This window comes from Callospermophilus lateralis, chromosome 1 (genome assembly GCF_048772815.1).
Source record: "Callospermophilus lateralis isolate mCalLat2 chromosome 1, mCalLat2.hap1, whole genome shotgun sequence".
In the NCBI taxonomy this organism is placed as follows: domain Eukaryota; kingdom Metazoa; phylum Chordata; class Mammalia; order Rodentia; family Sciuridae; genus Callospermophilus; species Callospermophilus lateralis.
The window spans coordinates 70,464,844-70,487,391 of record NC_135305.1 but is presented as its reverse complement, the minus strand read 5'-3'; the positions used below and the strand labels follow the sequence as shown (position 1 = coordinate 70,487,391).

At 36.1% G+C, this 22,548-nt stretch overlaps 1 protein-coding gene across 1 annotated transcript in view; it reads left to right on the top strand.

The window, feature by feature from the left end:
- The window catches only part of Dock4 (dedicator of cytokinesis 4), a 445,040-nt gene that overhangs the window by 335,771 nt on the left and 86,721 nt on the right, over positions 1–22,548 (top strand). The window contains exons 26-27 of the mRNA XM_076835166.2: positions 4,107–4,205; positions 16,445–16,539. Coding sequence (XP_076691281.1) covers positions 4,107–4,205; positions 16,445–16,539 — 194 coding nt within the window. The remainder of the gene's footprint in view (positions 1–4,106; positions 4,206–16,444; positions 16,540–22,548) is intronic.

Genomic DNA, 22,548 nt, shown 5'->3' with positions numbered 1-22,548 from the left:
GGGATTATATTTCAGAATGGTAAGTTATTCGCAGTGGGCCTCAGCCAGATATAACAAATACATAGTTAATAACCTGAATTCAAAGAGGTGTTTATGTATGTACATTGATTATAAAGACCTAATGAAAGTCTATTCACTCTTGAATTTTTTTCTCATTATTACTGATATTATTACAAATAATATGTAGTTTTTCAAGCTTTGGATTATTTCAATATTCACAGAATGTTGTGTTAAAGTAAAAAAGAATATGGATGTAGTAGATGTATTAAGGATAGTTTGTTGAGGATAGAGAAAAACGATGAAAAACTGGGTTTCTACCAATTAGATTTGCATTTTTAAATTGAGACATAATAAATTGAAAAGTGTCAATATTAGTTATCAACAGACAGATTGTTGTACTTAGTTCTATTTAAATCCCCAAGCTCTCTATAAAATCACTATAAAATTTTCTCTATAAAATCAGATTAGTCTGGGAATTTGGAAGGAAAGCCACGGAGGACTGACTTCTAGAGCCACAGATAGTTGGTTCACATCTTGGCTAGGCCAGCTTGCTGTGAAAGCTGGAGTAAACTTTTGAACCTGAATAAATACTTATTGTATCTTTAAAATGAAGTTGTCCACCCAACAAGATTAATAAGGAATAAACTCAACAATGCAATCAAAGCATAGTAACTTCTACACAGTATAAATCATAGTGAAATTTTTATTGAGTTAATAATTGTCATATAATAAGTTGCACATGTTTAAAATATACAGTTTGGTGTGTTTTGACATGTGTATACCCATGGTCCATCACGGTTGTCACGATAATGAATGGGACCATTGCTCACAAGTTTCCTTTTGTCCTCTCTATTTGTTCTGTCTTGCTCCTCCATCCTGTTCCATCCCCCAGCAACTATTTGCCTGATTTTTATATTAAATTATCTGGCACTATACATATGTTTCCATTCTCCAGAATTTTAATATAACTAGAATCATATGACATATAGTTAATGTTGATTTCAGGGGGTTATTTTTTCTTGACAGGAGGTAAAGGTGTTGTTATAGCCTATTTCATACAGTGAAATTATTTGAGTTTTATCTCAGTTGCTTTGTGTGTCAGTAGTCATTACTTATTATTGATGAGTAGTATTCCATTGTATGAATGGACTACAGTGTGTTTGTTTATTTGCTTGTTGGTAGACATTTGGGTTATTCATAGGTTTGACTATTGTTCCATTTATTTATTTATTTAGCACCTGTAATATATTCTCTTGATTACCATGTTTTATAATAAGTCTGAAAATCAGATAGTATAAATCCTACAACTTTGCTCTTCTTTTTCAAAGCTGTTTTGACTATTCTAGATCCTCTGCATTTCCATATATGTATTTAAATTAGCTTGTCAATTTCTATTCTCAGTAAAATATGCTGAAATATTGATTGGAATTGCATTGAACAATACAATTGCTTATATTGTTCCCATGTCAATGTGGGAAGTATTAATATCTTAACAATACTGAATCCCTCTCAATCCATGAATATAAGATATCTCTCCTTTTTATTTAGGTGTTCTTTAATTTCTTACATCAGGGTTTTATAGCCTTCGGTATGCAAAGCTTATATCTCTTGTGTTATATAGACCACTAATTAATTTCATATTTTTAAAGGTATTATAAAGGGTGTTATTTTAAATTTTAATTTTATATTCCTCATTTCTAGTATATAGAAGTGAAGTTGATATTTTCACACTTATATCCTGGGACATTAAAAACTTCTTTTTTCTTCTTTTTCTTTTTTTGGGGGATGCTATTGATTGAACCTGTGATCTCAGGTATGCTAGGCAAGTGTTCTACCACTGAGCTACCTCATCAACCTCAACAAATTCTAGCAGCTCTTTGTAGATTCCATAGCATTTTCTATGTATACAAGTATGCTGTCTGTAAATTGAGACAGGTTTTTTAAAAATTCCTTTGAAACTTGTATTCTTTGATTTCTTTTTCTTGACTTATTATACTACTTAGAACCTGAATAGAAACCATGAATAAGTTTTGGTAGGTTTAAAAAGTATTTTTTCTTCATTTTTGAAATGGATAATAAATCTTGGTTGATAGCTGTTGTTCTCTCATTGATTACTCTAAAAATGTTGCTATACTGTATTTTAGCTTATACTGTTCCCAAGAGAAATCTTCTCTCATCCTTATCTTTGTTTCTCTGTATGAAATCCTTATCACTGGCTATAAGCAATTAAATTATGATATACTTCAATGTAATTTCCTTGATATTTCTTTTGCTTGAGGTTAGTAGAAATTTTTTTGATACATAGTTTCTGGTTTTTCAAGAATATAAAGGATTTCCCCTTACATCTTTACTTGCTTTTTCTGCCCTATTTCTCTTTGGGGCCACAAATTACATAGATAGATAGATAGATAGATAGATAGACAGACAGACAGACAGACAGACAGACAGATAGATTGATTCTGCTACTTGAAGTTGTTCTATAATTTCACTGGGGTTTTTTTTCTTTTTGTTTGTTTTGCTTCCTCAGTTGTTTTTTGTTTTTATTTTGTTTTGGGGTTTTTTTCCGTATATGCTTTACTTTGGAGAATTTCTGTGACCCTATGTGTAAGTTTAATGATCTTTTCTTTTGCACTGTCCATTCAGTGAAGTTTCATCTCACAATTTGCAGTCTATTAGTTCTATTTCGAGTCCTATGTGAACACTTGGTATTGTTCACTCAGTTCTTTCCTGAGTGCTATTTTTCTAGCCTTGGGTTGTTTCTTCATACATAAGCACTAAATTGTCAAAAGTTGTTCTTCATTTTTTCCATCTCGTGTGGAATATCAAAGGTTCCTTGGTTTATTAACAAGATAATGTGTTGAGTTTGTAGGATATTTCTATTGGGCCATACTAATTAGTTTCTTGAATATTTATCCTAACTAATGTTCAAGCGAAACCATTTTTCATATCTGTATATTGCAAATGGCTGTCCACATGCAAAGAACCAACTTGAGTTCTGGGTTGCCTTCCCATGACCATGAAGGTGTATCCTCAGGCTTCCAATGGCAGCTGGTAAAGATTCATTTGACTGTGCTAGCTCAGCTGACTCTGTTGGAAAATCCTACTTCTCAGGGCATTTAGTCTCCAATTTTACATGTGAGCCTTTAGTCCTTTTCCATGTAAATTCAAAGATACAAATTCCAACTAAACAATACTTCTGTAAATATTCAGTTAGTTGCCACAGATTGCTTTTCCTGCTGTGTTCATATTGTTTTAAATGGTATTACTCTATTTAAAAATAGATGAATGATTTGCTAAGCAAAAATGTTTGTACTGAAAACAAAAGAATTTTAAATTAGAAATGCATGTAAAATGCAAGTGATAGCAACTTTATATAGGTCTTCAAATCTAAGGATTCTCTGCATACATTTTTATTTTTAATTTTTGAGAATTGGACTTTGTAGAAATAAATCACATGGAACCCAAGCATAAAGAATGGCTATTAGAACCGTTTTCAAAAGGGAGATTGAAATCATCATTATGCAATGCATTTCTTTCTCTGCACCCTGTCAGTCAGTAAGCCAACTCTGATGAGTTGGAGGAGGTCATGTGAATTCAAAAATAGAGCATGAAGTTAGTTAAAGAGCTTTGGAGTAAAACAATCTGCTGATAACTCCAACTCGGCCACTTTTTAGCTTTGTGATTTGGAGTAAGTCTTTTAGTCCATTTGAATCTGCAGTTTGCCTTCTTTAAATAATATTATACCCCAGTTGATGTAAGGCTCAAATAATATAATGAATAGAGGTATTTTAAGTGCTCAGTAAATCATCATGGGCCTTATAACTTTCCTTCAAGTGCATGGAATTAGTCCTGAAGTGAAAAACTTCTGCCCAAGTTAAAATAAACAAACAAACAATCATAGTATGAAGTAAATGTTAATCCTCAGGGAGAGATTTTTGACTGTGATATTACAGGCAATGTACAAATTTACATTAAGAAGAGTTCATATAGTGAATATGAATCATAATGAATTTTTAAAAAATTTTCTCCTTGAGGGAAGTTCAGAGTAAATCACTGGTGTTCTTTTATGTCCTTCCTTAAAAATACCTCTTTTTTTTTTTTAATAGGGGGAATTTGTTGCCTGTCTTCTGTCCCTATTACGACAAATGACTGACAGACATTATCAACAACTTCTTGATAGTTTCAATACAAAAGAAGAATTAAGGGTAAGTGATTTTAAATTTTTTCTTTTATGTATATTTTTAGTTTTTCATGTTCTTATCACTCTTCAGATAGCTTCTTGACAATTGCTTTACCTCTTTCCATTAAATTCTAAACTATTTTTTTTTTCTTGGCCTTGTTCACAAATCCACTTGGCTACATTGACTCTGTAAGGTTTGTATTACTCAAGCAAAGTAATTAACCCTGATTTTTGGAGGACATAGTATTTGAAACACCTTTCTTTCAAGTTCAGTAAACTAGAAATAAAATAACAGATCTAAGAAGACAACGCAAATAGACTAACTCTAGTTAAGTGTACCTAAAATATCACCTTTGTAGAAAATAGGGGAGATCATCTAATCCTCCCATGCTTCCCCTCCCAATCCCACTATGAATCATCCTCCTTATATCAGAGAAAACATTCAGCATTTGTTTTTTGGGGATTCGCTAACTTCACTTAGCATTATCTTCTCCAACTCTATCCATTTACCTGTATGCCATGATTTTATTCTCTTTTATAACTGAGTAATATTCCATTGTGTATGTATACCACATTTTCTTTATCCAACTCTATAAAGGGCAAAGGGAGGGAAGGGAGGGGACGTGGGGGTAAAAAAGATTGTGTAATGAGATGGACATCATTATCCTCAGTACATGAATGAAGCCACAAATGGTGTAAATATACTTTGTATACAGCCAGAGATGAAAAATTGTGCTCTATATGTATAATATGATTTATAATGCATTCTGCTATCATATATAACAAATTAGAATAAATATATATATATATATAAATGAATAAATAAATAAATAGAAAATAAGGGAGATTATATAAACATAGCGACTGATTTCATCCCTGTAGAACCATATTGAGAAGTTTTAGTTGCAACTTTCTGACTAGAGAAGCAGAATTCTATTTGATATTCTTTATCAGCTTTAATCTAATCAAAATGCTATACTTGTTTGACAGGCTGACATTAAATAGAAAGTAGCGATGCCAAGTTATAAAAATCTAATGTATGCCAAAAAACATCTAGTATTGGAGGAACAATAATGCTTCCTTTATAATATCACTAAAATCTTAGAAGTTGATTGTAGTCAGAGACATGATCTATCATCTGCCCTTATTTCCTTTAATTTCTCTTTCATCTCTTTAGTTTTCCAGATACCTGCATATGTAAGTTATCATATTGGGAGAATTGCTTAAATGCTGGTTGATGGAGAATTATAGGTCAATGCAATTACACTATAATGTTTGATTGATGGGAGGTCTATCACAGTGCCTTAGAGAAATATTGGTAGTTATTTGGATAGTGTATAGGGGTCACTTACTGACTTTTTTATTAGTGAACTATATTTATACTTAAGAGTGGAATTCATCATGCCATATTTGTACACACACATAACATACTTTAATCCATATCATTCCCTAGTACTTTCCCTTTCCACTTATCAACTTTTAAGTGCCTGGAAGATACTGCATGATGTCAGAAGACTCTTTCTCTTACCTTGGAGCAATTGATAGTTCATAAGCTGAGTCATGCAAAACAATTGTTTTTTGCAGATACAGTCTACACAGCATCATGTGATTGTCATATGCCATGGTGTTTTTCATTTTTTCACTCAGTCTTGAGTTTAGAATTAAAAACAGATGAAAGGCCTTAGAACTTACACCACTGTGGGTACATGAAAAGGAAGGTAATCATGAAGTTAACTTTCATCAGAGACTATTTAATACAGTTGAAGAATAATTAGATTTTACATAAGATGTCTGGTGACTTCATATTTCAAAATTTCTCATAAAAAGACTACATATTTTTAAAGAGCCTGGGAATTAAAAATAGCCAAGAAGCATGGATTGAAAGATATGATTAATTTAATCAAGGTATTGAGTTTTATGCTCTAGGGTTCTCACTGATAATAAAGCAAATGGAGATAATCAGTGAAGTGTTATATGTGGGCTTTATTTCAGTCGGCCAGCATAGCTTTTTCAAAAGACATATATTTCCCTCTTCAAAATTAGCTGGCCTTCAGACAACAGAGTTATTTAATGATACTAAATACTTAGTCTGTCATTCAGGAAATACAGGCTGAGAATCCTATGCATGGCAAGCACTGAGCAGGCACTGGGGTTGTAATCCAGCACAAGATATCTTCCAGTTGGGGGAATCAGATAATAGTGGACATGGATACCCTAAAGGTGATGGATAAGGCAAGAACATGGTGTTCTGGAGCATCTGGGAGTTGCTGCCAATAGACTCGAGGAAGCAGGAAAATTTCCCAAGGAATGTCGCAATTGAGAACCTAGAGATTAGTAGGTGTGTGCTATCAATTTTCACCTTGGGCTAGAGATGTAGTTCAGTGGTAGAGTGTTTGCCTAGCATACACAAGGCCCTGAGTAGGATCTCCAACACTGCAAAATAAATAAATAAATAAATAAAATGTCACCTCAGTGCTCTGACACTTCTTATAATCTTGAATATTTTTGTTTGTGATTTTATGTATTTTTCCAACCCACCCAGCTACTAGGTTATAATAAGCTTGTATCTGAAGCTTTGTCTGGTTCATTCCTCTCTTGTCAGATTCCAGAACATCCCTAACACATATAAATATTGAAGAAATATTTGTTGAAGCCAGGTATGGTGACATATGCCGGTAATCCCAGCTACTCAGGAGGCTGATGCAGGAGAATCTCAAATTTTAAGTCAACCTGGCCACCTTAGTGAGAACCTGTGTCAAAATCAAAAAGTTTAAAAAGGACCAGGGATGTCTTTCAGTTTTAAAGCACTTGCCTAGCACACATGTGGCCTTTCCTTCAATCCTTAGAGGGAGTGAGGGAGACAGTGAGGAAAGGAAGGAGGGAAATTGGCTTACTGATTGTTGAATAGAATATAGAGTTTGAGAAAGAGAATTGTTAAGACATAAGTCTTTGTTAATGGATGTAGACTTTATTTTGAGGATATTTGGTAGCTATTGAGGGTTTTAAGAAGGGAAAGACATGACCACATTTGTCTAGTTGCAATATCTGTCTGGAAGGTTTTAAGAAGGGAAAGACATAACCACATTTGTCTAGTTGCAGTATCTGGAAGTGGATTAACTAAGATGAAAATAGGAGGCAGAACCCTATAAAGATGTAGTAATCTAAGCTAGTAATTTGGTGTAGTAATTTAAGCTAGAAGAGACTGTGGCCTAAAATAGAGAACCTCATGGTAGTAAATTCTGGAGACATTTAGGAAGTTGAATTGGCAGGACTTGATAACTAACTATATTTTTAAAGGTGAAAAAAATGAAGGAGCTGAAGATAACTCCAAGACTCTTTAACAATAGGCTAAATATTGGTCCATTCATTGACTGGGGGACATAGAAGGAGTAGATGTTGAGGTTTGGGAGCAAAGGTAAATTCTGAGTTTGTCTGAGTTTGGTCACCTGAGGGACATACAGCTGGAGGTGTTTAGTAGACAGTGTCTGAGGTTCAGGAGAGAGGTGGGCGGCAGAAGCAGATTGGGCAACTGTCAGCCTGTGAATAGTAATTGACATCATGAGGCATCCAAGGAAACTAGACTCAAAAGGACTTACGTGGAATCCTAAGCATTAAAGAGAAGGGAGTGGTGACTAGTACCTGTTCCTTCAAAGAGGTTAAGTAACATTATTAATATTATTGGGAAAGCTGATGAGCAATTTCAGTGGTGAAGGTGAAAGCCATTGCTACCATGCAATTGAGGAATAAAAAAAAGAAAAGAAAAAGATATAAAGGAACAGAAGTGTGTAATATTCCAAGAAGAGTAAGTTAAAGGGACTCTTTATGTATAACTTTGGGTGTTAGAGCAGTATGTATAGTGGAGGAGACTTAAGCATGATTAAATATCAATGATTAGAGCCAATGGAGAGGGAGAAGCTAAACATAAAGGAGAGAGGGCTGCCACACCTCTCACAAAGGGGAGGTCCCTGACAAGGCAGCAGAAGGGGAAAGAATTAGCCCTTTACCTGTGTAGGACTAGAAAGGAGATAACTGGAGTAAATGCCAGCTCAAGGTCATTTATTTACTTTGCTAAAGGCTAATGAGTCATCAGATTTTAATCCACATATTAAAAGACACCACCTTTTAATAAGTTTTTTCTGTTCTCAGTTTTCTGCAAAGCTGAATAGCCTTGGCTATTATATTCCTCAAAGCTGTATTACATTGTTTTAAAGATAATAACATTAATCCATAATCCCCTATCTAAAGTTCTTAGTACCAAATGCATTTTGGAAACCAGAATTTTTGCAACTTCAGAAAGATAGATAATGCATTTACTGTATTTTATAGTATAGCACCTCCATCAGATCTTCAATAACAAAATGTTCACTCAAGAGGAAGAATAAATAAAGATTACAAATAGTTCAGGTCAGATTATACAGCTGAATGGATTAGAAAAGCAAAAAAAAAATTTAAATATTTTTTATTTGCCAATGGATTTTTTACTTTGTTTCTTTATATGTGGTACTGAGTATCGAACCCAGGGACTCACATATGCCAACAAGCACTGTACTACTGAGCCACAACCCCAGTCTCCTGAAAACCAAAAAATTTTATACTCTTTTTTAAATCTTTATGTTGCAGTAGAGGAACTAAGGAATAGTAACATTTTGTATAGAATTTAATATATACCAGGCACTGTTCTAAACAGTTGATTAATATTAACTCATTTACTTCTCAAAGGAACCCCATGAGGGAGTCCCTAACTTTGTTGATGTTGCTCATTTTGTGGTACTGGGTACTGAACCCAAGAGCACTATACCACTGAGTTACATCCTCATACCTTTTTATTTATTTTGAAACAGGATCTCACTGATTTGCCCAGACTGACCTTGAACTTCAATCTGCCTGCCTCAGCCTCCCGAATAGTTGGGATTGCAGGTGTGCGTCACTGAGCCCCTGGCCAGTCCCCCTTACTGTATTACATATGCCAGTTACTTGATTCAGCAAACACTTCTTGAGTATTGTTGGTTACACATAAGTAATATTAAGGCTAATTAAGCAATCTGCTATAAAGGTTATCTAAATCAATACAAAGGAACATGCTATGTTTAAACAACAAGAATAATGACTAACAGTTAAAGAACACTTCTCCACCCCACCCCCACAATCATAAGCCAGACATGCTGCTAAACACTGTCTGCAAGTCTCTTGTAGTATCACATTTCATTCCCCTGCATTGGAAGATGGATTGATGCAGTTATTCTTATTCCCAAGTTATTGAGAGAGATGGGAATTCTAGTAACTTACAACCTCTTTGCTTAGGCAGCTGAACTCAGCTCTTCCCTGAGCTTTACTATACTTTTCTAAACCAAAATCTTTGCTATCAAAATGCACAAAATTTTATTTGTCGATTTTTTAAGATTAATAAGGTATTTCTAGTCATAGAGTAGAAGTAAAAAGACCAAATGAGAGGGGGAGGGTTTTTTTTTTCTGGAGGGTGGAGGCAAGTTTATGTCTACATATAGGTTAGAAATTAAATGAATAAAGAAACTATCAATAAGTTAAGATACGAATTAATAAAGTACTAGTTAGTGAAAAGTGTAACTGATATTGGGATTAGACACTAAAAATCCCACATAACTCTATACTGTTTCAAAAAGTGAAAATCACAGTATGTGTCCTATCCTAGTTCATTTTCTATTGCTATAATAGAATGCCTGACACTGGAGAATTTTTAGAGAAAAGACATGTGTCTTACATGCACAGTTCTTAGGGCTGGAAAGTCCAAGGGCATGGTGCCGGCATTTGCTTGGCTTCTCTCAAGGGTCTCGTTCTACCTCAACTCATGGTGGAAAGCAGACAGGCAAATGAATATTTTCAAAGAAGAAAGAACACAAGGGATGGACTTGACTTATAACAACTTGCTCTTAGAATTCAGCCAGTCACGCATGAGCAAGAACTCAGTCATGAGAGAAAGGCATTCATCCATTCATGAGGGCCCTGCCTCTGACCCATACGCCTCCCACTAGGAATTAAGGTTCCAACAAATGAACTTCTGGGGGACATACTCAAACCACACCTTGTCCTCCTTCTTCCTGCAAAATGTTCCCTAATTCCCAGAGCTAGCCATAGATGATGTGTATCCTCCTAGACTACGTTCTACGCTGTGTCCATACATTTTTAAAAAGTGAGATCATTTCATTCTTCTTGTGCTGTCCTTTTTTTTTTTTTTTCTTGGCACAGCAGTATCTCATGGATAGTATGTATCCCAGTACGTCATTCTTCTGAACCTCATTATTTAGATTCTACACAATTTAGCCGTTTTTTTCCAGTTATAGATGTACAGAATAACTTTTTTTTAATTTATTTTTATGTGGTGCCAAGGATCGAACCCTAGGCAAGTGCTCTACCACTGAGACACAACCGCAGCCCACAACTTAATCATTCTTTGATGAACATTTAAAATGTTTCTGATATTTGCAACCAGAGAGGATCTTGCAGTAAATACACACACACACACACACACACACACACACACACACACACATCTCTATGGACCTATATCGTTATTACTGTAGTATTAATTCCTGGAAGTAGAATTATTGGGTCATAGTATATACATATTTTAAATTTTAATTGATTCTTACAAATTACATATTAAGATTTTCAAATGACTATTTTTGGTTTTTATTCCTAGCATCACTGCTTTTTTACTTTTTTCTTATCATTTCAAAGAAAGATTTGTCTTAGCATTTCCCAAAGATTCTCTAAATCAAAATGAATTTTGAAAGTGTGTAGTTCTCTAGTATCTACTAAGACTAATAGTGCTTTAACTCCATTCATGCTTAAAGAACCTGGAAGCCCATAGGGTTACTATTTACATGATTTCTGGGTTTTGGCATAGGCCACTGCTTCTTCTTGGCCCTCAGGTACCTGTGCGTGAGGGGTGTGAGTCACAGAGTCAGAATACAGGTGCGTGGGAGAAGACCTGAGGGCTGGCACTCTGAATTGTTTAATTTTTTTTCCTTCTGTACATTACATAATTCTAATACGAACAAAAAGCAAAGACTGGGTTAACAATTAAGTATTTTTTTCCTCTTCCTGTAGTCAGTAATATCTTATTATTCACCCCCCTCATGCTGAGGACTAAAGTTTTGTCCAAATTTTTGGTTTTTCATGTATATACAGCAGTTTCACTCCTCTTCTTTTGTTGATTATGACTTTTCATATAGAACCATGGGAATCTTGGTGTAAGCATGAGATTATAAAAAGTACAGCACTATTATAACATTCCTTTGCCATCCTAAAGCTCCCTGGCCCACTAGCTTAAAAAAAAAAATGTATCTGATCAAACGTTGATCCAGCCTTAAAACTGAGCATTTCCTGTTACCTAGAGAACAAAGACCAGTCTCCTTGTCACATTGTCCCTATCTTCAATCTACCTTCCAACATATTAGCCTCCATTTCCTTTCAAAGAACTTCTACTCCAGCCACTTAAAACTACTTATATATTCCTAACAAAGCATGTTTATAATTCCCAATTCCTCTGATTCCTTTTGTTCTTTACATTTGAAATGCCTATTCTGCTACTACTTCGATTATGAAATGTATATCCTATTCATCTCTTCCATGATTTCCACTCATGCTACAAAATCCAGTTCAGATTTTACTTTCATGATGAAGCCTTCAAAGACTGTGATCCACCCTTCTCTTAACACTTACCAGCATCCTGATTATTTGCCATTTATTTTGTTTTCAGTGACTGTGGGTTCTTTAAGAGCAGGGACCATGTTTTTGTGTCTTAAGCATAGAGTCTGGAACTTTAAATCTTTGTTGAATGAATGAGCCCTCTGAAGAGATTTCTGCCTGCTTCAATAAGCCATCTTTTTCCATGTAATTATTTTGACTTATTGTCTTTATTTGAATATATTGATTACAGAGAAATAGTTCTGTCATTCTCAAAGATTAAAGACATTTTGGGAGTTATTTTGCATAATATACTTAAAGATTCCACTTTAAGGATGTAAATTTTAATGTGATAAGGATTATTAGCACCCTTTAATTGAATTCAAACCCCATATCGAGGATATTACACATTGTAAATTTATGATGAATTTTTAAAATAACACCTAATGATGGTCTAAATCATAAGTAAAGGAACGGTGTTTCTAGAAAGGTCTGTCCTATTCATTGCTCTTTATCTGTCTGCCTGCCTCGTGGTATTTTATTTTCTGGATGTTTTAACTCATGTCTTCTCTGTGTCTTGCCTCTTTGGTTTCATGGTCCTAATTTCTGTCTTGTGCTATTGTTAATATTATAATGTCATGTATACAGTCATAAAATCTTTCTAAAACACAAAAGTTTACCCTCTACATTTTTGCATAAAACCCTTCAATGTCTCCACATTGCCCTTAGAGCAAATTCCAAACTCCTTACCATAGAAAAGTTATGAAATTTTATTTTATCTTTCATCTCTCCCTGTTTACTTGTTTTTTATTTATTTGTCCTCTCTTTATCCTGCTTTATTTATCTCTCAACTCCATTTCTTTTTTTTTTTTGGGGGGGGTGTTACAGAGGAATTTAACTCAGGGGTGCTTGTCCACTGTATTTTATTTAGAGACAGGGTCTTACTGAGTTGCTAAGCACCTCCACATTGCTGAGGCTGGCTTTGAACTCATGATCCTCCTGCCTCAGCTTCCTGAGCCACTGGGATTACAGGTGTATGCCACTGCACCCAACTTCAACCCCATTTACTATCCCTTCTCTTGTATTCTCCTACTGCATGGAATATCTGGCCCTCTGATGTACCCTCTTTCATGGAGCATGCACACATCTGTGTGTTTATTAGATTAACATTCATCTCTCCCACCAAATGTGAGCGCCACAAAGCAAAGAAAGCATTTAGTTGCTGTGGTATGGCACTCCATAAATACTTGATGTATGAATAAATAAAATAATATATCACACTTTAACCAAGTGTCCCCAGCATCTAACATGATGCCAGGCACATCATAAAGCACCCAGGATTTATAAATGAATGAATGTCAGTGATCATTTCTAAAATCATAGCAACAACTACTGCTTTCTTTTTTATTTCAACACAGACCTTTTTGTTGTTTGGGAAGATTTTAATATCAACTGTCTTCTTTGAATCTCTTGTGTTACCAAAAAAGTAATTCTCCAAAGTTTTTCTTTTTTCCTTTTGAACCCTGATTTAAAGAATGACAATAACATAATTAAATTGCCATGTTGTGCTATGTAAAATAAATAAGCAGGAAAAAAGAAGCTGCTCCAGATCTGCCAATTTTTAAATGGTGGCGTATGAAACACATTTCTGTGTGCTGTCCAAATTGGAATACTGTAGACATGGAAGTGTTCTTTTTATTAATCTATAAAAGGAATCTGTAGCTTAGTCAGATGAACAAAATAATTGTGTCTGTCTATGCAAAACCACATATTTAGTGAAATGACTGGAGCTGGAAAGTACTTAGAGGACAGAAAGGAAATAGCACTGTGCTGGGGACGGGAAGAAGGAGGTGCTGTGGACTCTGGCATTCAGGTCTCGGTGCTTTAGAATTTTGGAACTTATTACTGAAATGAAATCTGTTGCTTGGGAGTTGACAAACCCTCTCTGGACTAAATTGTATGTGCGTACCACAATGGGCAGTGTTTGTGTCATCTCAGTGAGGTCAGATAAAACATTAGCCTACAGTTGAGAAATAAGAAAGATTGGATGGTACTGTATGAATAGATCGGTGATCATACTAACCCTAAAGCCCTCAGATTTTCCAAGTATGAAAACTCAGTTATGAAAAAAGTTTACTAGGTTGCCAGAGGAGTTGAGCTAGAATTCAAATCTAGATTTTTCTGATTCTCAGTTTAATGTTTTCTCGCCCCTTCTTCTTCCAATGGTTGTTTTTGGTTCCATAAATGTAAATAACACTTAAGTGGGTACCTTAGAAAGCTACTCAAGACACTGAAAAGTTTTCTTAGGAGAAATAAAGATTTATGTCAATATATAGGCATGGGTATGATGTCACATGCTGCCACAGCCTTTTATTCTGAGAGATAAATGGGAATATTAAAATGGGATGGCACGGAAACAAGTTGTCTATTCCACTTCCTGTGTCAGGAATAGCCTTTCCTTTGTCCCCAGCCCTATGCAAGAACAACTGAGGTTGCTAACCTGTAGGATAAATGTCTTATCTCCTTTAGCCAACCCTTATACCCGACTTTGCTACTGACATCACAGTAGCGCATGCACACACACACACACACACACACACACACACACAACCACCATACACACATACAACCATCACAACCAAGGGTGCTGCCAGAGACCAGTGCTGTTAAGTTGTTAAGATGAAACTTCCATATTTTAGAGTTTATTTGAACTCCTAATTGTAGACTATGAAAAACAAATGACTCCCTGCATTCACTCTTCTTTAATATCTGTTAAACAAACAACAAAATAGGAAACCTTTGAAAGACAAATGCAAACTCATTTTTTGCAGTGATTATATGTATTGATGTCTGAGAAACTCAAAAAGAAGCAACTGAAAAACCATTAGAACAACTTTGAGAAATGCTTTTAGAAGGGTTGTTCATAATTATATTATGCTAATAATCTACTATCTCAAGGGAAGGCTAGAATGTGAAGTGTTTCCCCTCCAAAAAATCTGGGGGGACACTAAGTATGGAACCTAGGCCTTGTGCATGCTAAGCACTCACTCATCCACTAAGATTTACCCCCAGCCCACAAAATTATCTGACCTGCAGTGAAACATGTTTTGAAAGCACTGCTTCCATTCATTTTTGAGACATGGGCAGGATCCGTGTGGCCATTTCAAAGCAGATGACCTAGTGGGAATGTTTCCACATGGCGCATACTACATATCAACATATGTGTGTTGATGCCAAAGAAGCTAAAATAAATTCTTGTCACAATATTTATGGGCTTGATCGAAGCTGTTAGAATGTGGAGGAAAAAAAAGAAAAGCTAACACATGGTTCTCAGTTTTTAGATTCTTTCTATCTTCTGTTGATATGAGTGACAATTGTAATCTTATATCTAAGCAGCTTACATATTTAACATAATGTGTTGTTGGTTTGATAAATAAAAATCTTCTGTTTTGAGTCACTTTTTGTTTGGTAAGCAACACCATGCTGTTGCCTTCAATTAGATTGTTAGAGGAATATATTTTTCTAAAATCACTTAAGGTTACGAAAAAAAACTTTGTTTTCTGGTTAACAAATTTAAATCAAAGCTAGCTGAGCCAGCTCCTCTTTGAGTATGGAGGGCTCCATTTCACTCCCTACACCGTGTTACTTCCCTGTTCCCCTTGGAAGTATCATGTGCTGAAGCACTTGGGGCCCCCTCTCTTCCAGTGTTTAAAGGAGTGACGTGTCCACGTCTCAGGACAGCTTCTTGTCAAGAGTGTTATGTGTTCTCACCACAAAAATGATACTACCTGAGGTCATCCATTTTTAATTAGCTAGATTTAACCATCTGCATCATGTACATGATGAAAATATACAATATTATCTGTCAATTTAAAACAGAAAAATTTTAAATAAATAAAAAGAGAAAGAAGAAATGGGGAGGGGAAGTGTCAGGTGATCAGTTTCAGAGTAAGATGCCAGTAATGCCACTACTCTATGGCTTGGGGTCTCTAGGAGGACAATTTCGAAATTCAGCCAGTCACTGGGCTCAACTTAGCACATGTTTTATTTGAATATAATCTGCATAGCACACTCAGGAAAATTCACTCAGATTCTATAACCTGCACACATTCTCTTAAAACTGCATCTTGAGAACACTCTCTAAAAAAAATAGGTTTTTGTATAAGAGGCTTTTTGATGAACATAACTTTAAATTTCAGTCCTTACTTAACTGAACCGGCTTACTGTTTCTTGGGTTGAAAAGTTCTGATGTGTAAGATGCTATAATAGAAGAAACAGAATATATTTGCCTGCTAATCTTCTGTTCCAAGTTGTTTCCAGAACCTAGTTTTTTAGAGCTTGCAAAGAGAAATGAAAAGTCATTTCTACTGTGCCCAAGCAGAAAAACAGAAGACAGTGTTTGGGCAGAGCGGCAGACCCATGGCTTTGGGTGCTGAAAGTGGGAAAGTGATATTCCTGCTCCTGAGTATATTATGAAAGAAAGGTGCCCTTCTTCTCTGTCATTGCTTTAGAAATGATAACAGCAGTACTGTCTGTCTCTCTGTTTGTATTGACAGTTATGCTCAATCAGTAAAATGTTGTATTTTCTCCTTGTCCAAGGATTTCCTGCTGCAGATATTTACTGTGTTCCGAATATTGATACGCCCAGAGATGTTTCCAAAGGACTGGACTGTCATGCGCTTGGTTGCTAACAAGTAAGACATTTTAGTTCATGATAATTGGGGCTCAATGTATAGAGGAAAAGGAGAGTAAAGGATGGCCTTTTTATTTTATTTCCAGTTTTAATTCTCTAAATCCTAGGGTTCTTTTTTATTATTATTACAATTTGTCTTGAGTTATTATTTTGTTTTGAATGTATTAATATCATTCAAAAATCAAATAATATTACAGAGTATGCATTGAGAAATCCCATTACCTACCTACTGGATCTTTTCTACCCCCTAGAACAGCCTGCCTGTAGCAACCATTCTTATCTGTTTCTTACAGTTTTTCCATAGTTCCTTTATATAATAGTCAAGCAGACAGCATTATATTGCTCTGGACTTGCTCTTACACTTATAAATTGCAGGAGATAAAAAATCCTCTCATTCTTTTATGTTTTTTTGTCATTTCTGACTGAATAATATCCAATTGAATGGATATACCATAGTTTATTTAACTAGTTCCCTATTGCTGGACATTTGAGTCATTTCTCATCCTTCTTAGTTCTTTTTACATTAAGCATCTACTATCTGCTGATCTCCAGAAATGAGACATGATCCTTGCTTTAGACATATGAAGATTGGAATTTATTTTATTTATCCAAGCAACATGGCCATTAAGGAACTGAAAATAGTGCTCTGAGGAAAGTTCAGAACTAGTTACAGACATTTGGGAAATTATTAGTGTAAAGTTAATATTTGAGTTCCTAAGAGTTGATAAAATTACCTGATACAAGGCATATCCAGCAAAAAAATAAAATGATCTGAAGGAATAGGAGCTAGAACAGGAGATTAGGGTACAGTGAGAAAATGTTAGGCACCGTTTCCATAGAACACAGTGTCATGAGTTCATATGCTATCTCAGCTTCCTATCTTCCTAGTCTCAGGAGAAAGAATGAACATAAGTTCTTTAGGAAACTAACCTGGTCTTCACTTCCAAACTCATTATTTACTCTATTTCATTAACATTCCTACTTTCCAAGCCCAAGCTTGCCTGCTTCTCCTTTTCCCTCTTCTCCAAATACCAACTCCCTCATCCTCAGGATGAAGGTTGGATTCTCAACACATCTATCTGTAGGCCAAGGTCACCATATGTCTTCCCCAGATGCCCAGGTACAATGGTGCTGAGAGCCCCAGAACACAGGATTCAGTTTTGATTAGATATGCTTCATATGGCTTCTGCTGCAGTACACATTTATAGACTTGGAGGTGTTAACATGATGTGTTAAAAACTTTGTGAAGTAACAAATAGTATAATATGGCATATTATATTTTACATAAGTAAAGCAGCTTTTCTATTTTGAAGACTAATTGAGAGTAGCAAAACAGCTCTCCTAAGAATTTAGCATATATTTTAGTTTTGATATCTGTGAGTAGAGTCAATATCAATTCCTCTGAATGTCTGGATGCTACAGATTGAAGTTGGAGCTTTTGCTCATATATCTGGACTTGCTAATAAAGATCAAACATTCTGGTACTTGTAGAGGACTATGAAATGATCCAGGGAACCAGATGGGAAGTGATTCAGGTGGCCCAGTGTCACCATCACATAAAATCAGCATTTGGTCGTTCTGCCCCATATGCCAAAGAACTTTTTGGTTTAAATTAGAATTTCCAGTAGTAGAAATTCAAAGTGAAAGTACATTTAACATTTTCTTCCTTAGGTACACAGGCTTTGCTTGAGCTTGCTGAAAATCATGACAAGAATATGACTTTTTGATATTAAATACTGTCTCTGTCTGCCCCACCTAAAAATCCCTACTCGGTTTATAAAGATGTGCATGGTCATGTATATTGCTCATCTACAGTGTTAACCACATAGGAACATGATTTTTTTTAAGAGGTGAGCTCTGTGTTGTCATATATTTAAACAGGAACTTTCCCCATAACAAACCCCAAAAGTCTTCTGCCTTTGCTCAAAAAAAAAAAAAGACAAAAAGCCTTTGCTCAGTGCAACAGTACCATTATGTTGCCATTAAGTAAACGCTGAGGGCAGATTGCTGGCCATAAAAGGACTCCATGAATTTTAGGCACCTGCCAAGGTAGAATAAACCATGTACTCTTCTACCAGACTCTGCTGTCCTCATTTAACTGTACAAACCATTCCCCAAATTATGAAACTATGTAAGACTTAGCCTTGCTCTGTAAATGCAATATAGTGCAGAAATAAGCCCTCAATTATATGTCTTTTTTTGTGAAAACTATTAACCTATATATAATATTGATAGAAAATACATATTTCTGAAATATGCTAAAATATTTTAAATATGTTAAAGAGCATATGCTGGAAAGGAAACAAATTCCTCTTTGCTAAACTGAGTAGAAGCAAGTTGCAGGAACTAGATCTACATCTCTGAAGCTGACTCCCTTTTTTCCCACAGTATTAACTTTCTTAGACAAACATTTGATCAGGGCTTCTGAGAGAGACATTCAAATGCAAACTTCCGATTTTATTAACCCATTTGTGTGCTTAGAATGTGGCCAACTGATAGCAGCTAGCTGGGAAGTCAGTTACCCCTTCCTTAAACTCATCTGAATGACTCATCTCTCAGATGTTGGCCCCTTTCCCCTATGTTTTCAAGTAAATGCTTTTAATTTTCATCCACAGCTGTGTTGTCCCAAATCTTATAGGTTTCCTGCTTTATGTGAAGTCCTGTGACCAAACACCTGGTGATTTCTATGGTTTTTGTTTATTTCCACCTAAATATCTAAAATTGTGTAGCACAGGAAGTGTGTCCAGTCTAAATTCCCTAAGGACAAGACATTTCCTCTTTCTTGCATGCTTCAAAGCTACCTTGTGCCCACTGTTAAATTCTTAGTAGATGTTTCTGATGAGGATAACCACTCAATCTGAAAAAGAAGGAACATAAGGAACATGAATACCAAAAATACAGGACACTTTGAGAGCTGTGTCTCTCCACCCCCTTCCCGTCCACATTGTGAAATGAAGTACAAAAATAAAGTCACAGCTTCATGCATATTTTCAAGGAGATAAATCTTACAACACCCTTGCCTGCTAAGGACAGTAAAAACTTTCTAACCCTTGGCATCCAATTTCAGATCCTCACTTTGTTTGTCTTATATGCAAGTTGGCCTCAAACATGTCTTACATGAACCAATTTGGGTTTCCAACAGGTGTATCTAGCAAATAAATAATTTGTCAAATCATGGATTCTTAGCAGAGGTCATCCATTCATTCACTGACACATCTATCAGCAGGGTTCCCCCCCCCCCCCCAGTGCCTAATGTGTAAAATAAACACTGTAAAGCTAAAGAGCATAGGTCTTTGAGTGTTTTTGAAAGGAACTTTGTTCTGGATTGGAAGAGGAAGGGTCATTCATGAAGAAGTGAAACTTGAGCTGAAAGCTAAAGCAAGAGATAGCAGGCAAACAGTGAAGGAAGAATGTGTAGGAATTGTACGTAGAAAAGACCCTGTGGTCAGAGGGAACAAGGCTCACTCCAAGAACTGAAAGACTGTTAGTATGGGGAGGGATCCACCCCAATTGAAAGAAGACAGGGCCCAGATATTGTTAGGTACAGAGAACTATCAGCACAGGAGAAACCAGAAAGCAACAGATACGAGCTTGCTGCCGCCATCCAGTTAAGAAAAAATGATGGTTTGGCCAGGTGATTAGCAAGGACTATAGTGAGAAGGTTGATTTCAATGATAAGGATGGTGGGACTTGAAGATGAATTGATGTGCGTGGGAGAAAGAAAACATGTCCTTGGAATTTTTTGGCCAGAGCAAAAGGACAAATTGTGGTGCCATTCTCTTAGGTGAAAAATATGAGAGAGGAGTAGGTAAGGTGATGAATGAGGTGAAGAATTCTACAATGAACCTAAGTTTAAGATGTTGTTAGATATCTAGGTAGAGATGTAGAAGGGAAAGCTAATGTGTGCTTAGGTGGAGCTCAGGGGAGAGATTGCAGCTGAAGTTGTACTTTGAGGGTATGGCTAGGATTTTAAGCCATGAGACTGAATGAGAACACACAGGAGGAAAGTGTAGACAGAAAAGGAAATGAAGTAGGCATGAGCCCTGGAGCATACCAACATCTAGAGCTGTTGGGAGGTTGGGAGTGATGTGGGCCAACAGCTAACCTTGGGATTTGGCAATGTAAATAAATACTGGTGACCTTGACGAGTGCTATTTCAGTGGCATGGTGGAGATGAAAGCCTGATTAGAGTGAATTCAAGAGTGGAAAGGAGTTGAGAAGCTGATAGCAGTAATTATAGGCAGCTCTTTAGAAGAACTTTGCTATAAAAAGGAATAGAGAAATGAAGCTATATCTGGAAGGATACATGAGGACCAGAATTCTTTTTTAAAATAGGGGATATTGTAGCATTTAGATTTACTAATAGGAATGGTCCAGTTAATACAGAAACACCTTTGGCTTAATGAGGGGAGTACAGTAGTATGGCTGTGTGTCCCTGTCCACAGTGTTCTCACTCCTAAAAATAAATCCACTGTGCAAGCACACAGTCAAGTTCAGCTGACATTTCTTTCTTCAGTAAGACTTTCTCAATGAAGGAAGCTTTCCCCACTTAGAGTAGCACACAAAGAAAACTCACCTGGTACACACAAGGAAAGCTGTGCTCAAACAAGGAGCATTGGCAGTTTGTCCATAGTTATAGGATGGAAGGGAAAGGACGTGATAGGGACCCTGAAAAGTTGAACGGTGGACTAGATAATTCATTGGCCATCCACTGACACTGGATGTTGCTTCATTTTTGTTTTTCCTAAAGATAGTTATTTTTTAAGTGTAATAAACCTTATAAGTGAGAGAGAGAAAAATAAGATATTGATTTTTATCAAAACTATGTAATACAGTGAGAATTATACCTAACATAAATAGTTATTACAAGCACTTTGGCAAGAATTCCATGCACATTGCATCCCCCAGTGAAGTAGAAAGAATGGATACCTAAAGGAAAGGCTTTCTTAAGGCTTAGGCCTAGTATGTCCAAATAAAGGCTGTTGCCACATGACTGATTTTCTACCAGTGCATCCTAGTGGAGTCTGCAGATCACTACAGTCTTTCCTAATTCTCTTTGCCTCTCCCACACTGCATGCTTCATGGATTGGCTTCATGGATTGGAAACAAAGTCACTAGTTTCCTCCTTCCCAGCTTTGCCTGAGGCTGTGCCCTCCTCTCATCAGCTTTGCCTAATTTCAGTATGTCCTTTAAAATATCTGATATATTAAACATTTTACAGGGTTCACATTTTAAAATTACCTAATCTGGTAAATAAGTATAATAAACCATAGATTCCAATGTAGTGAGGAGCCCTCAGTCATTCAACCAACAATTATTAGCCTAGGCCCATGGCAATACAGTGGGAAACAAGGCCAAATTCCCCAGATGTCTTTGTTCTCTACCTTCTGATCCTTCTGTATCTTCTGTCTGTACACCAGTCCTCCAAATGGGAAAGGATGACCACACGCATCAGAATCACCTGGCCAGGCCCCATGGTAAACCCACTGCTCAGAGGTGGTGTGAGACCCTGAAGTTTCTTTGCAACTTGGGTGATTCTCATGCATGCCGCAGTTTGAGAACTGCTGTCTCCCATGAATTCCCTTGGTGACTGTCCAAGATTTTCCTCTGCCCTCAGTGTCTGTGGTGATTGCTTCTGCCCACAATTAAGGTGCCAGATTGTAATGAAGCCATACTCTAGATTTAGGTTTTCTTAGGTTTTTACTGTGTAAACATCAACATCGCTAATACGAACTTCATCCATAAAGTGTTAATCTAGGTCCATATATGATTTTTGGCAATGGGCTTGGGCTTGAGCAGATTACCAGGATGCAATAGCTTTCAAAAGGGTAAATTATAGGAGATTAGTTTTCTCTAGGGCAGGTGGGAGTGGGTGATTGAAGATAATTCCTAAGTCACAGAATGAGTTGATAACTGGAAAAACTTGAAGCAGTAACTTATTTCCTGTGTATCAATTCCTCTTTCCTGTATAGATTTTATCATTCTGCATCCACAAATTGAGGTTCTCAGA